Source organism: Garra rufa, chromosome 8, assembly GCF_049309525.1.
Source record: "Garra rufa chromosome 8, GarRuf1.0, whole genome shotgun sequence".
Taxonomy (NCBI): Eukaryota; Metazoa; Chordata; class Actinopteri; order Cypriniformes; family Cyprinidae; genus Garra; species Garra rufa.
Window position 1 is genome coordinate 15,669,204 of NC_133368.1, and position 22,500 is coordinate 15,691,703.

Here is a 22,500-nt window from a genome sequence, read left to right on the forward strand (position 1 = left end):
GACGAATAAACAATAATGAATTGTTTAGTCGCCCAATTGCTCTTTTGACTTGTACACTATGACGCATAGTTAGATCACTTAGTTTTCTCGTTAAAGTTTAATTCGATTATATATAATTTAAGAAAACATAAAATGATGCAGATTCATAGAATAAAGATATTCGGACACCGGAGTTTGTGCATTAGCATAAACGAACTTGAGCTTGGATTAGATGCACCACTGCTTTTTATTAGAGCATTTTAGAATCACCCACCGAATCAAACAAGACAATTATCGCACAATAACGCAGAAGTTTAATATAATGCAGAATTGACAGAACACTCAATAAATATTACACATAACACTTTTGGTTAAAACACAACAAAAACAAAACGTAAATTTTAGACAGGACGATACAAATGGGATTTTATCAAAATTATTAGAAAGGTTGGAACGTCTGACAATTTAATGACTCCATTCATTTAACTCCATTCATGTTAGCTGCCCAGTGAATAATTTGTTATGAAACAAATATACACGTGTCTACTCTAAATTTGCTTCAGTTCTAAACTACAAAGCATTCTTTCAGGCTATATAGCAAGCTAACATTACAACTTTGGAATTACTGTTTTTCTAGCCTACCAGAAAACATATACCAGACACATACAAATGCTGCGAATTTGGCAAATAAATATCAATTTAAAAATATTCAGCTTCAATATTAAATTATATTTCATAGGTGGTCGGGACAAAATCGTTTCCAGATAGAGGGGTTTGGTGGACTTGGATCTCCATAAGAAAAGTCTCTTGTATGAATGATGCCACCACCTAAAAAAACAAACTCTAGATAAAAAATAAAAATCTTAGTAAACAGTGAAGGTATGCTCGCGCATCATAAGTCTTTTTTTCTTCATCCTGCGGTTCTGAAACCAGATTTTCACTTGCTGATCACTCAGTTCCAATCTGTCGGAAAGCTCCTTTCGTTTCTGTCGGTTTATAAATTCGTTTATCATAAATTCGTTCTCCAGTTCGGCTAACTGAGGCTTCGTGTAAGGCTTTCTCTTTTTTCTTGATCTCACCTGTGAGGGACACCACGGCAGTCCTGGAGAGGAGAAAAAAATAATTAACCAATAGTACACCAGTCATCATTCTTTCATATCACTGAATTTGTATCTTCATCTAAAGGCATTAACCCTTAACCACAATTCTGATTACCCTATGCATTATATAACTGGACAAAGCAAACTTTTTATAACATCGCACAAGAAGCACACATTTAGAGACTAAAGAGTAAATTCACTGAAATCAAGGTCACGAGTGACATCAAAACAGCGTTGGTGTCTATGACGGAAGGGTCAAAAGTTGCGTACCATCGGAGAAGGCTGATCTAATAGTCTGGGTGTTCAGAGATGGTTGAAATGGAGCGTTGGAGCTGACAGACTGTTTTGAACCATCAGTCACTGGCTGGTCAATGAAGTTCAGTTCATTCTCTGCGACTCTGTTCTGCTGTCGCCTTTCCAAGTTTGAAACTTCGTTGCTGGCAGAGCCAGTGATTCTCTGCTCACTTGCGTAAGCTGCATTAGGTCGTCCAGGCTCCTCTGATTTGTGGCTGACATCTTGAAAGTAGTACCTCCCGGATTCCTCCAGTGAGCCCTTTTTGTGAGTGTTGAGGCTAGCGCTCACAGCGGCTGAATTGCTAAAAAACGGCTGAGAGTAGCCACTGTAGGCGCGGCCCTGGGCCGGAGTAGTGCACGAATTTGGATTAGTCCACGGGAGCGAGCACACCTCTCTTCTACTGTAGGACATCTGCGAAAGCCCAGATAGATGGACTCCATTCTCTCGCAAGTTTTGGAGGTACAAAGAGTCAGGAGAGTGAAAATTCAAAAGAGGAGCAACATACCCAGAACTAAGAAGATTGTGCTCGCACATTTCTGACGAGCTTGACCGAACACTTCTTAAAACCGTTTTTAGTTACCCCTAAAGAATACCAGCAAGGTAATTGTTGATTTGTTAATGCTCCATCACGTGATATGCAAAGTAAAATGTTTAGCCACGCCCATGTGACAGTCTTGCTGCAAAGTCAGAAATAGACATTACATAGAAAGCATATACAATAAACAGCTTTTGCAGATATCAAGTTCATTTTCTTGTCTATTTATTTGAAACTGAATTTTACTAGCATACCGTTTAAGGTTTAACGCATCATTCACTATTTTTGTAAAATATGTATTGCAAAAGCAAAAAACGTCAAATAACAAAATATAAATATAATAAATAAATAAATAAATGAAATCCTAACACTGTCAGTTCTTTAAAATATCTTACATAATACAGGTTAAAAAAAGATACAGGCTTTATTAATAAGAAAGGCTACAGACTGAGATTCCTGGAGCGTCTTTGGCTTGCTTACGAGGGCACACATACTTTTGGATGGTGTGTGTGTGTGTGTGTGTGTGTGTGTGTGTATATATATATATATATATATATATATATATATATATATATATATATATATATATATATATATATACACACACATATATACACACACATATATACACACACACACACACACATTTACATTTACATTTACATTTATTTATTTAGCAGACGCTTTTATCCAAAGCGACTTACAACTGGGGAATACAGCAAGCGATTCATCCTAAAGAGGCAGATCGACATTGGAAGTGCTCAAAATACCATATACCAGGCATTGTTAGATGAGTACAGGCTAGAAAGGGAAGATCAAGAAAGAGAGGAGAACAAAGTTTTTTTTTTATTGAGTCAAATAGTGTCGAAAGAGATTTTTCAGGAGTCGCTTGAAAACTGTCAAGGAGTCTGCATAGTCTTTCAAAAGAACTGCGTTCGTGTTTTATTAGGTATTCACAGGGGTTTAAAAACGTTAAGCTCAAACGCATACCTACACATTTTTGTTGAAAAAAAACTTTAATCCACTGTGAGCAATATTTACAGTTTATAGAGTTATAGAGTATTATACAATTTTAAAAGGCAAAAAAAAAAAAAAAAAAAAATTCCAACTGTGAACATTTCCAATGCCAAAACAAATCTTATTTTTAATTATTTCATTATTTGATTGGCCGATAGCGTAATTCAATTCATGTTGTTTTCAGTGACAACATTTAAGTCGGTTGTCTTGAGATTCCTAGCTATCGGTGCAAGAAAGTAAACATTATTTTAAATATCGGATTATCTTTGTAGTCTGCCAAGCCTCTCAAATTTTATAGTTTAGCATACTCAAGTTATATTTTATCTTACCTTCAAAGATTTCTCTAGATGATCCAAAACACTGTTTAAAGAATGTGCACATATACGCACGTGCAGGCAAAATGACTATTGTAAACAGGCAATTTCCGGAAAGAGTGGAGACAGTACAACCTCCCACATTTTACGGGTCCAGTAAATTCATGAAAACCTTTAAAATGGGATTGCTTTAGACATTCGCATTCTGTTACGTACTGACTACATAGAACCTCAGAATCATTGTTCAGGCTCAAAAAAAGTGTAATGATATGGTATAGTTCAAGGTCAAAGTCCAGACGCGGATTTACCAAAAACAAGTCCAAGTGCATTTAAAAACCACAGCAAAACTGTTTGTCATTGTCTAAATTGTATTTAAATATTGTCCCAAATAACAAGGCAGATAATTTGTTAAAAAAAGCGTTGCCTTTAAAAGCTAAAAACATCATGACAGCACTATAACATTTTTCTTTGAAGTACTACCGTTTAAGCACTGCCGTTGTTAAACCCTTTGCATGAATTCGCCACCAATTCGGCAAAACGTAAAACATACGAGTTGCTACGAGAGTCCCCAGCCTTGAGAGAAGTATTTTCTGACCAACAAAAAGGTGAATATAACTTTTTTAACTCTGAATTACACGTTTTTTTCTACATTTGTGACTGCATACGACATATTTATTCGTAACCTAGCGCGATCTTCCCTATTAATTGAGCATAGCCGTTGAATTAATTGAATAATTCTCAGAATGGTTTATTTTTTTATATTAAAGTGAATTTTATCTTAATGCAAGGCACATGCTAACCGGTAGGTGGAGACGCAGCTTCATGAATTGGTGGCAAGTTTTATTCATGAGACCTCTTGAAGTCAAGGTCTAGTCTGACAATACGTCTCAAGGTCAGTGAGAAGACCCGCTTTCAAAATATATTAAAATGCTTTACATAATAATAAAAACAATCACATTTGAAAGGAAACAAAACAACTTGTGTTGTGTAGATTTTTCTGCTAAAGGTATGGGGGACTCTTTTTTTTTTTTTGCTTTTCAGAGATTTTAAACTAACTACTAAATAATCAGTCAAACAATAAAACAACAATTTTGTGGGCTACTTTATCAAAGTAAAAACTGTGTGTATGGATATCACACTTAAATGATATTCTAACTAAATACTTTACTGTTGACATTTATCATACGTTCACGCAATGATTATGTTTTTTTATATTTGTGTAGACTTGCGAGTCATAGCTTACATTTTACCAGTAGCCTATGAGTTCCCATTAATTAATGTATATAGATTAGATTACAGATCGTTGTAGCCCCTCAGCAGTTTAGGAAATCCGTAGGCCTACTATTATCATTCCTCTACTAAAATTCATTAGTTATGTTTCTTAAAGTAGGGCTACGTAAAATTATAGGTCTACTAGTGTCAAACATGAAATTTTTGCTTTGCAATGACAATAAATATAATTAAATGCATTAACAAGTAATCGGAAATGTAGAATTATTGAAAGACTGCAACCTTGGCGCTATTAACACTTGGTGCTTTGGGGAAACCGGTCTTACGGTTCAAAACAAACTATATGTATTAGTTGCTCAAATCATTTAAACGAACATTAAGCGTGAAACTATTTTCTTCAGTTTATTTACTGAAATTTAACATACCCGATTTTGTCCATAAAAGTTTAGTTCTATACACAAATATGGTACAGCACTCATATAAAACGAAAAGTAAAACATAACACTTTGAATGAGAGAGAATAACAGTGCACGTAGCGTCGAAAGCTCTAATGCTACAGAATGACAATGTTTTAACAATACTTAAATGATTACAAATTAATAATAATAATAATAATAATAATAATAATAATACTGAAAATGTAAAAAAAAAAAAAACATTTTGACCATATCAGCATTCTTTCAGCAAATAAAGTACGGTAAATGGATGTAAGACTGAACATATCCAAATATTTGAACAAGATATAAATAATATATAGCCCCAGCTTATAAAAGCATTTGTATCAATGAATCTTTAAAATAATTCAAATTCTTTGCAGATTTCAGGTCTCTTCTTATCCTTGACTCGACGGTTTTGAAACCATATAGTTACTTGTCTCTCAGACAGGTTTGTAGAAAAAGCGATCCGCCGTCTCCTCTCCTTTGTAATAAACTTAGTGTTGGTGTATTCCCGCTCGAGCTCTTTCAGTTGCAATTTTGTGTAAGGAACCCGTTTCTTTCTTCTGCGCTGACAGAATGAAACCGCTGTTCCCTCTGAGGAAATAAAAAATCATTTTAATCATAGGTCTGTCTTTGGTTACAAGATATTTTCATAACCGTAAAACAAACTTTTTAAAGAAACGTCTTTACAATCCAATAATCTAAATGCAATGGTACCATTATTTAAAACCAAAATAATGGCAACATGTAAATGTTCACCCAGAGAAAGCCCAATTCAGGTTGAAAAGAACTAATTTACTTTGAAGGGAACGTTTTAATTTATGTCGTAATTTCAGTTTAGTGTACTAAAACTATGCTTCTGATATTAAGAATTAATTTTAATTACATTGATACTGACATTCTGACATTTAATACAGCAGTGCCAAAAACTAATGAAGAGAGGCGAGGAGTGATTCACAGAACAGATCTCACAAGTCTTACCTGTTAATGATGGTTTCCAGATATGCTGGCTCTGCGTCTGGTCTTTGGAGCAATAAAGTTGACCGCTGCAATTGTTTGACCAGTTCCATGGCTGGTGGCCTTCCATTGTCAAACAAGTCTCATGTCTGGAATCTCCGGTCATTGGTCTATGAACTACAGGTAAATCAATATAGGCAGGGGGAATTCTTGGGTAGGAACCTGTGTAACTTTGGTAAAAAGCGAACTCCTTTAACCAGGCATCACTATAGTCCCCGGGATTACTGGCAGACTGTCTATTCGTATTTTGTTTTACAACACTAGACGAAAACACGGCGATCTGAGGAACTTTGCAACTATAACAACTGTTTCCGAAACGACATCCAAAAGTGACTGAGGAACTAGTGCCTATGCTGGCTGGAAAAGAAACGTAAGAAGTGAGAGTATCAGAGCTTATCGAAGTCGGTCGCTCCGCCGCAGAGAACATCGGAGTTTCTGACGCAGACCGACTTGAGTGCGCCCCGAAGGCAGACGGGTAAACATTTCTGAACTCCTCATCTAATCCCCTTGCTTCCATATTTACTTGCACACAGTATATGCTTTGCAATTTAACTCATCGTATTTTATGAGTTAAAACGGTAAGAGATCTGTACACAGAGAACAATCTCCGCTGGTAGTTAAGCTTTTATGTTTATTTTCCGGACTAATTACATAGGTCAGATAACCTGGTATCTGATTGGATAGCTGTCACCATGTGACATGCAAATAGTTAAACTGGACAACACGACGGTGTAGTTTTCACTTGGGTATACATGAGCCTAGTTTAATCCATGAAATAAGCAGTGTTTTAAAATGTTGTCCTATTTATTTAATAGCCTATATATTTTAAACTGTAGCATTGAGAACTATTTTTACAATTTAAAATAGCTTTTCTATTGTGACCAGTCCTCAGTGTCACATGATCCTTAAGAAATCGTTTCAATTCGTCTTATCTTATACTGACAACAAACTGTTGAAAAGCAGTGACACACACACACACACACACACACACACACACACACACACAATGCTTGTCAGCTGTCTAGCACTAGGTTATCTGATAATGTCAGGATTGCTGTAATATTTTTTAATCACTAGGTGGCTCTGTAATTTAAACATTTCCATCTACAGCCAAGGTTCCAAAATCTAGTTATACATAGACAGGGTCCTGGGAAGTATACTGTGTTTTAAAAGATATTCACCAGCCAGCTCTTTGCTCAGTGTTAACGGTAGTCATAACATTGTGTGGAGCACTGTAGCGTCAGTGAGGAAGACGATGGAGTTGTGAAAGAGGTGGAAAATTCAAGAAAAGACCGAGCGTGTTGCGCAATACATTCACGACAAAAATGTATTTGCCTCCTCCAATCTGCCCCAAAGCATAGCCCATTTTTCTTAAAAATGTCCTGAATTTAATACAACTGTTGATATATTGAAGTCACAAGTATATACTGTATTAAGTGTAAGAGTAAGTGTAATTTTGTGGTTAGGAGTTTGTCTGCTTATGATGCACTTTAGCATTCAATTACTTCCGAACAACTATAGATCTACAATCGCTTTTATGATTTGCGTATGCTTACTGCTGCTTTTTGTGCACATTGGCAAACACCTGTGAGCCCCTCAAAAGCACACAATTAGAGCCGGAAGGAAAACCAGACAACCTGCAGTTTTTTTTTTTGTTTTTTTTTTCTGTAGTGCCCTCACAAGAAGCCTGTAGTTTGTTGACATACCACAGAAAGCAGTAAAACTAACATACCTTTCACAATGCAATGAACAGTGCGTTCCATTCAAATCGAATGTGAGATATTCGTACTTAAATTCTGCCACTATTCAAATGATAACATTTTCATTTTTAAAACAGACAACAACACAAACATTAAGTAGAAACGTTACTGATTTTAACTATCGCAAATTACATTAATGTCCAGATATATTTGTGCAAAGGTATGGTTTTATATTAATAATGCATGGCCTTACTGGTCTTACTGGTGGATTTTCTTTTCTTTTACAAGTGTGTTTACTATAAACCATAAAGTGTGTTTACCATTACCATACACCATCTGTGTGTCGCTATTGCCGTGGGGTAATGCAAATCGTCGAAATCGCAGTTCTAAAAGGCCCATTCACACCAAGAATGAACCATGATGTCAATTATAGACGCTTTAGAGAAAAACGGAATCCACACCAAAACCGTAACGATATCATTAGGATCACTTTCAGAGCGAGTGTATGAAGACATAACTCTGCGCACACTATAGTAAACAAGTAGTAGACTGTGACTAAAAAGTGACACACCGGTTCGTTTGTGCGCAAAGAAATGTTACAGAGACATTAAATCCTGGTTTCACAGACAAGGCTTTATTGTTTTTAATGAAAAACTGGTGTGCATCTTACAAGTTTATGTCTTTATAAGTTATGTCAGTGCAAGTTGCTTACTGTTAAGACGTTAAGACAGCTCAAACATGCATTTTATTCTGGGACTAGGCTTAAATGCTATTTTTAATTATTTTATTGAAATATCGGAAATATGGTGTTTATCAGAACATATGAGTGACTGGCATCTTTAAGTTATGATTTGTATAGAAAACAGATTTTTTTTTTTTACCTCTTTTTCATTCAGGGACAGTTAAATGTCATTAAAGTTGAACAACACCATAAAATCAGTCCATATGACAGCTCTCTCATGTGGCCTCAGAAGACCTTGAATCTGGTGCAGACGCCATGTGTACTATCTTTATGGTGCCTTTTTAGTGGTTATAGCAATTGTCTGTTTTTTTTTTAGTTCACTTCTCTGACTCTCAGTTTTGTTGAAAGACGACAGGTTGTCTTGTTCAAATGAGAGATACAAAATTCTACTACTTCAAGGCTCAGGAAGACCTTACCACGTTGAGCTAAAGCATTTAAGACAAGTGAATTAACTGAAAAGCTACCAGTCAGGTAACATTCAAAATATGCACACAATTGCTCTTTATCTTCTGAGAGCCACGCCCATTTAATCGTCAAAAGTGTTTTTTAAAGTACCCCTCTAGAGGTCTCTGGAAGGCAGACGGGCCAAAAGTTTTTAAAGCGAACTAGGATTGTGCGAATGACGAAAAATTATGTCTTAATATGTTTTTAGAATTTTGTCAATAACGATAACTAGTCGATATTTTGCTAAGCAAGTCATTCTGCTGGTATTTTGACAGGTTTAGGACTGCCGTGAACAGCTGACTACCAAAGCTTTTGATATTCTTCATATTCTGTGCAGTGATTAGTTTGCAGCAGTAACACAAATTAACTTTTCCAATCAGTTGATTTTTACTTTTTATGAGCATTTTTAAATCTTTTAATTATATGCGTTATCATCTTTTGCTTCAAATTCCTAAATTCAATTAATACATTTAAATAGTAAGACACTGTAGGGCTGTTACCAAATTAAATAAGTATCAACAAAATTTGTGTTTGCAATAGAGGTGGCACAGTATCTGCATCTAAAGTGGCATGTAGTGTATGCGTGCACTCTCTGGGTGTGTTTTTGTTTTTCAGTATACTCAATAATGTCAATCGCATATCATTTAAAGAACAATCACGATATTATAGTACAATATATCGGACACCTCTAAACAGAACGTGAAATTTGACTGTGCCAATATGCACTATTTGTTCGCAATTAAACAAACTGTTTCAAGATCAACTCCGAGCTTATAAAAAATAACAAATCTGTTACAAATGTGACAAGATTAAGGGTTATAGCAAAACAAAAAGTGGAAATTTTAAGTATATACATATACACAAGTTAGTTGTTAGTTGCCAGCATACCAACTTTAGACAAACAATGACACTCTAAACTGTCCCTCACTCAAAACAGCAGTATATCTTGATTCCATTAAAACAGTCCCTTTAAAGCAAGTCATTTCACTCGGCGGCCATCTTTGAAACGCCTCTTGGGCGTTCAAGTGCTGCTCCTATCTCTTTAAATGGGCAAACATCAAATTCTTAAAAAGTACTCATCAAGCTTATACGATTAATTTTCATATTTAAAATCTGACCAGAACTGCCTCATTAATATTTTTCCTTGTGCTCCAATAGCATTAAAAAAGCTTATTTTTCAGGCTAGATCAACCAGTGCATGCGCAGTACTGAGCTAAAGTCCCAGAACTCTGCTTGTTTCTATAGCAACAGGGACTTCTAACGGCAACTGCAGTGACGTGCTAACTTCACGAATCAACGATTGGCTCTTTCATTAAGAAGGCGGGGCTTCGCAGCTATAATAAGGGTTGCATTTTTCCCCATTCAAAACTATACCAGTGACACCTCTTGGGTATTCTATAGTCTTTGATTAAAAGCAAAACCAATGTAACTCATGTCTCGAGCAGAAACAAAGCATCCTTTTTCGACTTCCTGCTCTAAGGCCTCTCCAGCGCTGGAAAGCTTTTCAGATAGTGTTTTAACGTTATGTCATCAATCCGGAAGTCGGCCATTGTGGCTGCACTGATGGAAACAGTTCCATTGAACCGAATGAAACTCGTGCATGAGCTTGGCGAAAAAAAAAAAAAAAAAAAGACGAAACAAGAGTAATTCACTATGTCGAAATAAGACATGGAAGGAAGAATTGTCAGGGCATCAGTCTGTGACAAAGGTGGCATTGCATGGATTTTTACCACCTATTACAAGGTTCGATGATATGGACTGCCCTAGCTGGTGCAAATCATTCACTGCACTGCATTGCATTAATCTTCCGAAATGTCATTTGTGTGGACATATTGCGTTATTATTATATTTAGTTTGTAAAAGGCTGTTAACAGAGGCCAGAAACACTACAGGTGTAAAGAGGATAAAATACTGTAGGCGGTACTGCAGGCAGATCAGTCTCACTGTTCATGATGCACAACATATTTGAAGAAACTCCTAAATAATGAATTGGGGGTAGAAGTTTATATGAATGTATCTCTGAGAGGAACTGTCTCAGAGAAGTATACATGGGGTTTTCTTTTCATCTCTAGCATCTGTATAATGCATTATAAAGCAGTGTTAATAAGTGCAGCGTAGCTTTGTGTACAGCAGTAACCAAGGAAACACTATTGCTGCTTAGTGTTAAGGCCTGTATTAACTTTAGTTTGTCAAAATATAACAACCTTTCCTGCTTACTAAGTCTTCTCTTTATGATTTAGCAGCTTCCAAACATTTTTTTTCCCCCACGGTTTAGACATCATAAATTAGTAGAACAACATCTTCAGTACATTAACCATGCAATCCATGTTGCTGTTTACATCGGAGTATCACCACAATGGCAGTATATCCGGGAAACTGACCAAATCTTGACCTAGGTGCAAAACTCTTGCCTTATCAGTGATATTCATTTGACATTTTCTTCTTTGGTAATGTCTGAGCCATCTCTCTACAGTCCTTTTACAAGTGTCCCGCTTGCTCTCTCTCTCTCCTGCCCACCGTAAACGTAAACGTGCCCTATTGTTGATTGGCTAGTATGGTGCTCCATCTGATCTGTCCAATCCACTTCTTCCTCTTCTTTTGGCATTTTGTGGCGGCTGGCAAACAAACAATAGGTGCACTTGTCCAATCCACTGTTTTTCTCCCTATTTAGAAAGCCATGACTATGTACAAACAATAAATATGTATGTTTTTATTTATTCATTCAGATCACAGAGCAGCTAGCCAATATTCATAAAAATAGTTTGTTTGGGTGTTTAATTTTCAACAGTGTTTCTCAGAAATTTTTAGAAGTACTAAAGGACTAACCTTAGTTGTCCTTAATCTCTACTGCACTCTTCCTAAAAACACTGTTAAGTGAGAAGTAGTAAAAACCTTGACTGATTTGAGCATTGTTTATGTGGAGAGTGAGAGCCCACTGTGTAGGCGTGACAGGGGTTTCTTTAGTAGAACACTAAAGAAGCAGGCAGAGGAAAAACATAATTAATACCCATGGCTCCTGATCATATTTTGAGGTCTTATGAAGCAAAATATAGGTCTCTGCAAAAAACTGAACGTTGTGTAGAACATTATTACCTGTAACCCATGGCCTCAGAAAAATGGTTCTGTGTACCTTCACAAAAGTCTGGAGCTCAAGCTTTGTGTTGCATAATATCATATCATACTTGCGTTAGTAAAAAAAAATATGTGAATTGACACTAATGTTGTTTACAACAGAGAGAGAGGACATGTGTGAGGAAGGTCACATCAGCCATTGTAATGCCATGTTCATTTAAACTGCTTTGTTTTATGGTGTTATACTGCTGGTCAAGATGTTTGGTTTGCACACTTATCCTCCCTTTCTGTTGCCAAGAACAATGGCATGAGATTTTTCTTCTTAACATATGTAATCATGCAGAAAAAGCTTGCTCCAGGACCTTTGCCTTAGACTGTGGATTACAGGTTTCTTGCATCAATTGACCTCAGACCTTCTCGCTGGGCTGGTACAATGTTAGAGTGGATCTCCAGACATCAGCCTGACTCTGAATTGCTCATTGGAGGTGAACGTGCACTTGGTCCCAAACCTTATCTCTCTCCTTAAACCTGTGCGTTACAGCTGGAACCTCAGACAGCTCTCCTGACCATGAAGCGGGTGGCTGGAAGCTGAGAACATTCTTAAACAGTGTTAGGCCAGTGGCAGGCTGCCTGAGGAAGTTTTGTGCATAGTCTGTCTGAGGTAGGAAATGGCTCCAGCTGTGCTCGTGTTTATGGCGGCATGTCTGCAGGAAGTCAGTCTCTTGGATATTCCTTTCCGTCTGCCTTTTTTGTCTGAGTGTGATATCTAAAGCCCGAAAACACACTGCACATTTTTCGGCTGTCCCAGACAAAAGACTGGCATTGTGAAACAATCTTGGTGATTTCTGTGATTGTGGTTCCTATGATGGTCCTATGTTGTACAGTGAAAGAGGTTTAAAGATGGTCATTGTCACAGTCTTGCGACTAAAGATAGGCTATGATCACTTTCTGACAGTGTCAGAAATTCAGCCTGATCATTGCACGGTGTGTTTGCTGCCATGACCCAAGTTTACTGACCAGCCAATAAAAATGTGAAAATATATAATCAACATGCCATGGAGCTAAAACTTAAAACTGCTTACCACAAGCTCTTATTCCTTTCTTTTTTCGCTGCTTCCACTTTTTTTCAGCACACATAAAAACTACAACTGCCAAAGTGTGATTCGGTGAGCGTACGGTTTACATGCATGTCGTACCCAAGTTTGATCAGCAATTATCTTACAGGATTGCTAAAATCGTGCAGTGTGTAGAAGGCTTAAAGAAGAGGCAAATATACTAAATATAAGGCTCAGTGTCATAAGGTAGAAGAAGCCCATCCACACGGGTGAGATAAATTGAGGACTGTGGTCAGACACTGCCTTTCGGGTAGTAATTCCAGAAGAAATGTTGAAATAGTGCTTTGATGGTCTCAAAGGCAGTAGGAAGGCTCTTCAATGGAACCAGATGACACACTTTTGAGAATTAATCTACAGCCACCAACACACGTCAATCCTTCTGAGATGAAAAACCACTCCTAGGTGTGACCAGAGATGGCACAGAATAATAAGTTTACTAACTGGGGGGAAATAAGGCAAATTGATATAATTTTTATTGATTCTTTATTGAGAAAGGACAGCTCCAGTTCCTATAGTGGATGCATGAACAATGAATGGGGTGTTAGGATCAGGGTGAAATGAGAGGAACACTACTGAAGGTTTCCTTGAGGTGTTGAAAGCATTATAGGCTTTCTTGGTCTGGGACATTTGGGACTGGGGATTGGAGCAGAGAAAAGAGGTTGAAGGTGCAGTGAACAGACTGAAATTCTTGATAAAAGCACTTTAGATTTAATGTCCTTATCAAAAACTCCATACCACTGATATGATTGGCCTTTGTTGAAAAGTGCAGTGATGTATAGTTAAAACTCAATGATGAAGGGACAGAGTGGCATATATTTTCAGATCATATTTTTAACCTTTTTTTTTTCTTTTAGACAAAAAAAAAAGGTTATTTTTCGCCTGCCAAAATTTCAGTTCACCTTAGCTGTAGGCGCTGCTCAAGTCCAGCTTTGTGAACACTGTGGCACTACGGTCTTACGATCTTACTTAGTGCTCTGTAGTCAGTGCAGACCCTTGCATCTCCCTTCTTTTTGGCCATAAAGAAGAAGCTCGAAACATCAGGGGATGTGGAGAGGCAGATGTATTCCTGGTTTGATGCCTTGTCTGGGCCTTGGCACATCTGGATCCCAGCTCACTGGTACAGTTCTATTGTCTATGTGAGGGAAGTTGAGGTGCTGAGGCATGAAGACATCCAGAAACAAATTATATTCAGAAGGGACATCCACATATGTGGTACAGAAAAAAACAGGTTAGGGAAGGTTAGGTTAGGTTAGGTTAGGTTAGGTTAGGTTAGGTTAGGACAAGAAAGCCTGAATGCGATTTCCATCAAGGGACACGATTCTTACCATGGGGGAAGAAACCATAGTGGCACCCCTGGTGACGTGAAATGCAAAAACAGCAATGGACGCAATCGTCCCCCAAACCAGGACTTTGCTGGTGTACCAGGAAAGTCTGGGTGAATGGAGAAGCAGCCACAATCATCCCAGAATGAAGCAAAACAGGTTTGTTTTCCTGATGCATTTATTTGCATCTGAAATTGAGTAAGACTTGACACCTCTCTTTAGAGTGAGTTGTGAACTTGTGTTGAGTTTTTTGGCAATACTGTAGATTTCAATCCAGTCTCATAAAAACACGTACCTCTACTTTTTAGAGCACCGTTTTTATGTACCTTACTGCACATTTCTCAGCAGTTTCAAAAAGAAATGTCCACTGAGTTGTGCTAAGACACAGGTTCAGTATGTGAACCCTGGTATGTTTTTATTACATTGATATAGGTACATATTGCTGTGTTTTTATAGTTCAAATATCCGGGGACTGTTGCTAAAAGTTAATGCTCTATCGTGTTGAAATACAACCCAACCCTAAACCTACCCAACAGTGTTAACAAATGCAAAATCGATATAAAACACATTTGTTGACGCCATTTGAATCTTCCTCGTGTCTAGATTAGAACTCATTTGTCGAACCGTACTTACACAGGTTTCGAACCAGAGCTCTTCCTCTTTCAAGCACAACTCTGTACTGTGGGAGCTACCAAACAAACCTACCGTCCATGAAAACCCATAGATATGAAGCTGGATTTGTCATGCTATAACATTCAAAAGCATCAGTATTCAAATCTCCCAGCATAATATAATATTCTTCAAGTAACTGTGTAAAAATGACACTTTATCAAACTCTGTAAACTACTTTGTGTGAAAAGGAATAAAAGGTGTCAAAGTTTTACTGCCTCTAGTGTTCTTTTTTTTTTTTTTTTTTGGAAACTGCAGTGATATGTACTTATCGGTACGTATTTCGCGTCTTGTGAAAAAGTGCCCCCAGGTACGTTTTTGTCATGAGACGAGTATTAGTATCCCTCTTAAAAAGGGCTTCCACGTTCATCAATTATCACTTTAGCTTCCACTATGCCTACATTCTACATGATACATCAGAACTCCAGTCTCTCACGAACGTGGTGTGGCAGTTGCCAGAAACCAGTGATATTAGTTCTAAAAGTTTTAACTATGAATATTTTCATGCAAAAAACAAACAAACAAACAAACAAACAAAAAACAAACATTGTTTTACATCAGAATGCATCCATTAAACCACTGGAGTCATATGGATGTATTTTATCATGGATGGTTGTGCATTTTGGAGCTTAAAAACTCCTGGAAGAACCAGGATATCATTTCATATAACACTGATTATGTTTGTCTAAAAGAAGAAAGGCATATACACCTGGCTTGAGAATTTTTGGGTTAACTATTACTTTAAATTTTGTTGCTTTTATATAAAAATTCTGTTGATTTTATATGTCAGCATGATATCAGAGCAAGTTGCCGTCACTCTGACACATTTCTAAGCGGCATGCATCTTGCGATGATCAACACTGGTTCTGTGTAAATTTTGCTCATATCAAATGAGCCTACAGACTGGGAGAAGTTGGAAGGATTTCGAGGCTGCATCTGAAGGAGCCTAAATTCAAATTGAGACAGCCTTTTCTCGCCACTGTGATGTACTCGGTCTTTGGAAGCAGCCTATCTAAATAGCAGAACTTGCGACAATACTATGCATAGTCTGCTAACGATATAGGAAAGGAGTTTAGAATTGCTCACTTTTTTAATTCAATGTGCATTTCCAAAAAAGTGCAAGCACAAGCTTTAAGTTCTACATAAAGGGAACAAATCATCTGACTTTCTTTGTGTTCAAGTGCTATAATTGGTTCCTCATTGTGTCTACCAACACAGAAAATGTAAAAAAAGACAACCCAGTAACTTTGATTTGGTAAGCCTTTCTCTGCAAGCTTGTGAAAACACGAGCCACTCAGATTTTGCTCCCCTGGTGATAGGAAGTGGAATTTATTATAATATGACCACCCTTTAATCTGCTGGTTTCCATCCACGGTGCCACCATTTTAATTTTGCAATTTCTTTCCCAGCTGTTTACCTTCACAGACACAACCTACTGTGTTTTTAAAACTTATATATGTTTTTAATATAAACTTGTGTGTATTTGACAGTTTAAGCGTAATAAGAAATAAAAGATAACTTATAGTTTATTACTCACATGCCGTGTGACAGTCGCTTTTTGTGCCTGTGCTTCCTAAGTGTGCACTCAGAAAATTGGCTAATATGGCTTTAAAACACATGATTTCATTGCAATAAACATGATAATCACATTTTTTGGCAGAGGATCTGAGGATCCAACAGCAGTAAAGGCAAAGCCCTATTCTGACAAAAGGGGGCAGGAACCAGAAGCTCATTTGCATTTAAAGATCCAGGCACAAAAACTGCATGTTTCTGCTTCCATTGACAATAGGCACTTTCAAAATGATATAATAAATGATCTGTGGGGTATTTGGAGCTGAAACTTCACAAACACATTATTGAGACACTTGAGACTTCTTGTAAAAAATGGGTATAAAATGTGCACTTTAAGAGTTGCATTCTTAAGTGCTAAAATGTCAATACTCTGCTTATAGCTTCTGCGTAACAGTATAAATACTTGTTTTGTTTATAGTGAGTTTAGAGATATTTCCGTTTTAGTTGATATCTAATAATAATTAATCGAATTCATATAAATATAACTTTGTTGTTGTTGTTTTGTGCTTTGTTTATCTGATTGCAGTTTCCACTTTAATCAGTTTAATTTTCTGTAATTCATCTGTGGATGGAAGCACAAGCTTCCAGAATCAGTAAGGACATGGAGTTTATGATCTGGCAATGAAAACGATAGGCCTACTGAGTAACAAGGTTCATAGTTATAGCTACAGAGTTCGCATTAAAGAAGTGAAAGCTGACATTTACCAGTCAAGCGGCGATCTGCTAATTACACTTCAAATGAAATGGCATCCATGAGTTTCTGGCATCTATGGCCGAGCATGGATCTCAGAGGAAGTAGCCTAAGTGTTGTTGATCAGGAGGAAGACGTCATGGGAAGACGTTTTGGCGAATCAAGATGTGTTTAATATGTGGCCAGTTTTCATGTGTGGCAGCAAGTCATTGACATGTTTTCCGTCCCTCTGTTTCTATCAGCCTGTAAATTCCCGCTGAATTATATTGTATAAAGTTGTTACTGCCAGACTATGTCAACAAAAATCTGTACTTTACACGTGAATATTATTAATACAATTGCCTATATAATGATTAATTAACACGTATTTATTTATGCATTGATAAAAAAAAATATTCATAATTTAAATAAAAGTAAACAGCATTTATAAATATATTCACATATTAGAATTAGAACTGCATTACTTTTAGGTGTAATTTTGCAGTTGTCCCGCAGGTGGCTGCACGTGTCTGTCGTGTCCTTACAAGCGCACTCTGGATTACTCCATGCGCACTCATCTACGACGAGTTTCCACTATCTATTTAGGCTTAAAATGCTTTTGTGAAACTCAGCCCTGATTTTGCCCAAGTGCGTGATCGAGTTATGTCAATGTGTTAATCTCATATAGACCTTTAGAGAGTTGTAATTCTAACCACACAATATTGCCATGCTGTTTGCTGTTTCGGAGCTATGCTTTTGGTGAAACACTGGATTGTTGAACTATGTTGGTAACAAATAAACTTGCAACCGTCAAGTTACATAAATATTTGACCATATAGGATTTTTATAGAGGATTCTGTGCTTCCAACTTTGTTGCAGCCGCTGAGGAGGGCCATTTTCTATTCGAAAATGACAGTAGCTTTATATACAAAGTGAACTCCACTATTTACACAGTCAGGTGTGATGGACAGTCTCCACAAATCTGATGCCCGAACTCAGACCCGAATTGTTTTGGGATGAATTGGAGCAGCGAGACCCCATCACCCAACTTCATTGCATGTCCTCACTGATGCTTGTGTGTTTGGTAAATTTATAAGCGTATACTGTAAAAATGCTAACTTTGTGCACAAGGGCGTTAGTATTGTACTTTTCCTTAAAAGTTACTTTGAAAACAATGTATATTGTAAAAAGTGGATAAACAAATCAAATGGACTTGACTTGGAAAACACATGAATGCAATGTACTACTCACCCTCATGTCTTCCAAACCTGTATCACCTGTAGGCTATACCTGTATTTAATTATTAATTTATTGTGCAACACAAAAATATTTTGGTAAGTTAATAGGGGCCATTGTTGTTTTGAATCACACTGACTTTCATTGTATAGGCAAAAACGGTTGAAACATTTTTCATATTGTCTTTATTCCGCAGACATTTTCGTTTGTTAATGTTGACACAATTAGCCGTAACCCTATTTTTTACAATCTATTGAACAAAAGTCGGTTCTGTTAATCATATGAGGCAATCATATTTTCTATTACTATTTGCATTTTAAAATGTTTACCTTCTTATCTGTCATGTAAATTCAGGCTGTACAAATATAGTTAAAGACAAATATTTACTAATACAAATATTTTCTTTAGTTTCTAGTTTACAATAATAGCAATAACAAATCACATTAATATCTTTAAATGTGTTCTTATAACTGCTAGAGAAAACGGAAAGATGCGTTCAAGTTACTGTAGTCCTGTGCTGCTGTTTGTTTGCGAACGTTTTCACTTAGCCCTGGCGCTTTTGGGAAACTTGTAGAGGGAAATACAAAGAATTACGTGCTAGGCGATTTTGTTTCTACCAAACACTTTTCAATTTTTGTACACTAAATGTTTTACATTTTGAGTCCCTTGTGTTGATTTCATTTGTCTGTCAATGGATTCACAATAAACTATAAATTAACAAATGCGTTGGTGTGAGCTGCGTTTAATGAACTATTTGAGCTATAGGAACGTATTGGTTGGGTTGAACACTCACCGGATTCAAGTTGTATTATCTGTTGAAAAACTGGCGAGGGCGCCAAAGAACGCAAAAACAATTTAGAGCGCGTCTCGGTCACGCTCCCCATTCTCTCTCTCCTTGAAGTGGATAACTTAACCTCGCCTTAAAGTGCCGCTCACGCCCCCGCGTTAACACTTGATTTGAGAGCGCAGACTATAGACTCAGAATCACATATTAACACATATTTTGATTACCTATTTTACAGCGCTAAAGGTCTAGTCGACATATTGTGAGAAACGGTATTGAGTTAAATATTTAGTCTTGCCCTTTTGCATATTATATTTCTTATATGTGATCAACCATCTAGATTGGCACTGATCATAATTATAATCCCTATACAGTATTCAGATCTGCATACTATAATTATGTAGCAATATAAAGGCAACATCAGCCCATATCCAAACGTAAATAGCCTCTATATATATATAAAACGAATAAAAATGTTTTTCTCGTCTTATCACAAAATTTTGGTTCAGTCTTTTTTAACGTGAATTTTAAACATGAATTTAATAAACGAAATTTGTCATTGACCGTCATGCTATGTGGTGAAATGAGGATGCCATCAATTGACGAAATAATGCATCTCGTGATTTCAGCATAGCCTTTAAGATACATAAAACAAGAAAGGTGTTAGAAGACGACTAGCAAAAAGAAATGGATAAATAATTATATCAACAAATAATTAAAAAATATCTGTATAGATGAGCTTTTGAAAACGTTTGAGTCTTAGGCTATATCTACAGCAAATGTAATAAAAACGCAGCGTTTAAATATCGGTTTTAAATTTAATGTGGCCATGTCGTTATTTTGTAACGAACAACCACATTCGCAACGGGATCTTCTAATTGGATGCAAAAATCTTTAACTAATGCCTCTCATTCGAAAACGTCTGTGTGAAATAATCGACAGAGAAAGAAAAAAGAAAGAGCTCAGAGAGAGGGAGTGGGAGAGCCAGAACAGAAGGAAGGAACAATAGAGAATCAAAGCATAATGATATTCCTAAATGAAGAGGGAAATGTTGCCGCGTTCATTTTATTAATCAGACTGTCAATTTCACCCCAGAGGCCAACCCCAGGAGCCATCTAAAACAGACTCAGATCAGAAGCTGCTCTCCTCACTTCTCCTCTCTCTCTCCACCTGGATATACGCGTCTGGCCGATCAAGGGCCGACTCTATCAACCGATGACAGTCTCTCTCCTATTTATTTGCTTATAAACCTGTTACAATAAATGATCATTCGAGCCGCGTCACGCGCACCTTTAACGACGAAGGCGCAAACCACTTTTTGATGAATGACTTTCTGGACCAGAGAGGATGCGCGGGTCATTTTGAGCAGTCATTCGTTGCCCGCACTGGCATTCCTCTGTTTTTTGCTTCCAGCTCATAAAGGTGTTATATTATTTAGAGGCGGCAGCTGAGCTGAATGCGGATTAGATCCGCCACCAGTCATCGGAGCACCAGCCCTGGGACTTTGGATTTTTTCTGCACGACTTCATGATGGAGAGGATAAGAAAAGAAATGATTCTGATGGAAAGGGGACTACACAGTCCAGTGGCAGGAAAGAGGCTCTCCAACCTCTCCGACTCGGCCGGGAACGCGGTGCTTGAGGCCCTGGAAAATTCTCAGCACGCAGGTCGCCTCAGCCCGAGAATAACTTCCGCCTCGCTGCATGGCAGTCTCGGGGATATTCCCACCAAAGGCAAGTTCGAAATCGACAGTTTATTCGGAAACCACCACAGCGACAATACCTCCTCCACAGAAGTGTCGTCCTCCGAAAGCCGGAAGAAAATAAACCTGTATCCTGAAGTTTCTCCTGACTCCGATATGAACAGCGATGTGGAAGTGGGTTGCCCGTCTCATCGCTCACCGGGCAGCATTAGCCAACATAAGGAAAACAATAGCAAAGGTAAACAATTTACATGGAAACTTTGATCAAGTCGTTTGTAAATTTGTTCAAATGCTAATTTGAGTGGTCATCGTGACGTTTTAAATATAGCCCTAATTATTATTTTCTCAAATGTATATTTTTAAATTGTATGTTATATTTTATGGTAGCATTTTCCAGCATACCCTAACATATAATATACAAGTCTTTTTAAAGGCTGGCACGTCTTTAACCGTTGATATTTTAACGAATTAAATTATCTGTGATTGTATTATGTGTGCTACATAATTTTTGCAGTGTTAAAATTATGTATTTAAATCGGTGAATCTGTTGTCTTTAATTGTTGATACGTGGCTTGCATTTTTGGTTTAAAATACTTTCGCACTACATCTACATTTTCTAAAAAAAATAAATGTAATCCAAGTTTCAGTTTATTTCTATTCAGACATTTATAAATACAGTCACAGATATAATTTTACGTGCTTGTATATATTATATTTTAATGTACAAATTAACGTTATAAAGGACAAATGTATATGTTGAAAATATTTCTACATTTGTCTTGCATTTTCCGATTTAGGTTTTTCCGACAGTAATTCAGGAACCTCCAATACAAGTTCATCGTCTCTATCGAATATTAACGGCTCCATGGGTAACTCCAGCAGTTCGAGCTCGGACCAAGTGAGGAGATACCGGACTGCGTTTACCCGAGAACAAATTGGAAGACTGGAGAAAGAATTTTACAGGGAAAACTACGTCTCAAGACCCAGGAGATGTGAACTGGCCGCAGCATTAAACTTACCCGAAACAACAATAAAGGTATTGGTCTGATTTTGTTTACTTCTCCCAGAGAGGATAGATTATGTGTCTGCTAATTTATATAGTTCTATTGAAATGTTTAGCTAATATTAACCTTTTACAGTCAACAGCACAGCATACAGATTACACAAACAAAAACACAAATTTTATATGCCCATTATCATTTAAAAAAATGAATCCATTCTCTTAAATACTGTTTACAGTCTGTACACATGAATGCGGGTTGTATTAAACATGCATAATGTGTAAAAAAGAAAATCTATTATTTTATTTTGTCTGATGCAAATATCTGCCTTTTTATCTGTTCTCACGTAACCCATTAACCACAAAAACCGTCCAAACGGGGTCCATTTACAAAATTATTGGTCGATTCGTAAATGACACAAATTCTCCTCTGATCATAAAGGCTCTGCAAAAATGATTTTAAATGCATAGGTCCTGGGCTTGTTTGGCCATTTAAACTGTAGCGTTTAATTGTTTTGTTCTCGCTTCTCGCCACTGTTCACCTGATCC

At 37.1% G+C, this 22,500-nt stretch overlaps 3 protein-coding genes across 4 annotated transcripts in view; 1 reads left to right on the forward strand and 2 right to left on the reverse strand.

Moving 5' to 3' along the window:
* Positions 1–294: 294 nt before the first annotated feature.
* hoxd12a (homeobox D12a) lies at positions 295–1,937 on the reverse strand. The gene is made up of 2 exons (XM_073846254.1): positions 1,350–1,937; positions 295–1,081 (listed from the first exon to the last, which is right to left on the reverse strand). Exons 1-2 carry the CDS (start codon positions 1,906–1,908, stop codon positions 843–845), a joined length of 798 nt encoding a protein of 265 aa, XP_073702355.1. The 5' UTR covers positions 1,909–1,937; the 3' UTR covers positions 295–842.
* A 2,964-nt stretch (positions 1,938–4,901) lies between these two features.
* On the reverse strand, positions 4,902–6,477 carry hoxd13a (homeobox D13a). The gene is made up of 2 exons (XM_073846362.1): positions 5,889–6,477; positions 4,902–5,501 (listed from the first exon to the last, which is right to left on the reverse strand). The coding sequence occupies exons 1-2, from the start codon at positions 6,439–6,441 to the stop codon at positions 5,263–5,265; spliced, it is 792 nt and encodes a 263-aa protein (XP_073702463.1). The 5' UTR covers positions 6,442–6,477; the 3' UTR covers positions 4,902–5,262.
* Positions 6,478–20,385: 13,908 nt separating this feature from the next.
* Positions 20,386–22,500, forward strand: part of evx2 (even-skipped homeobox 2) — a 2,755-nt gene continuing 640 nt past the window's right edge. Inside the window, exons 1-2 of one of the 2 annotated variants that reach the window (XM_073846342.1) lie at positions 20,386–21,189; positions 21,749–21,987. In XM_073846342.1, the coding sequence (XP_073702443.1) occupies positions 20,778–21,189; positions 21,749–21,987 (651 nt within the window). In that variant the 5' untranslated portion in view covers positions 20,386–20,777. Of the gene's footprint in view, positions 21,190–21,748; positions 21,988–22,500 lie in introns of those variants that run through there. The other variant, XM_073846343.1, reaches the window with a different exon arrangement.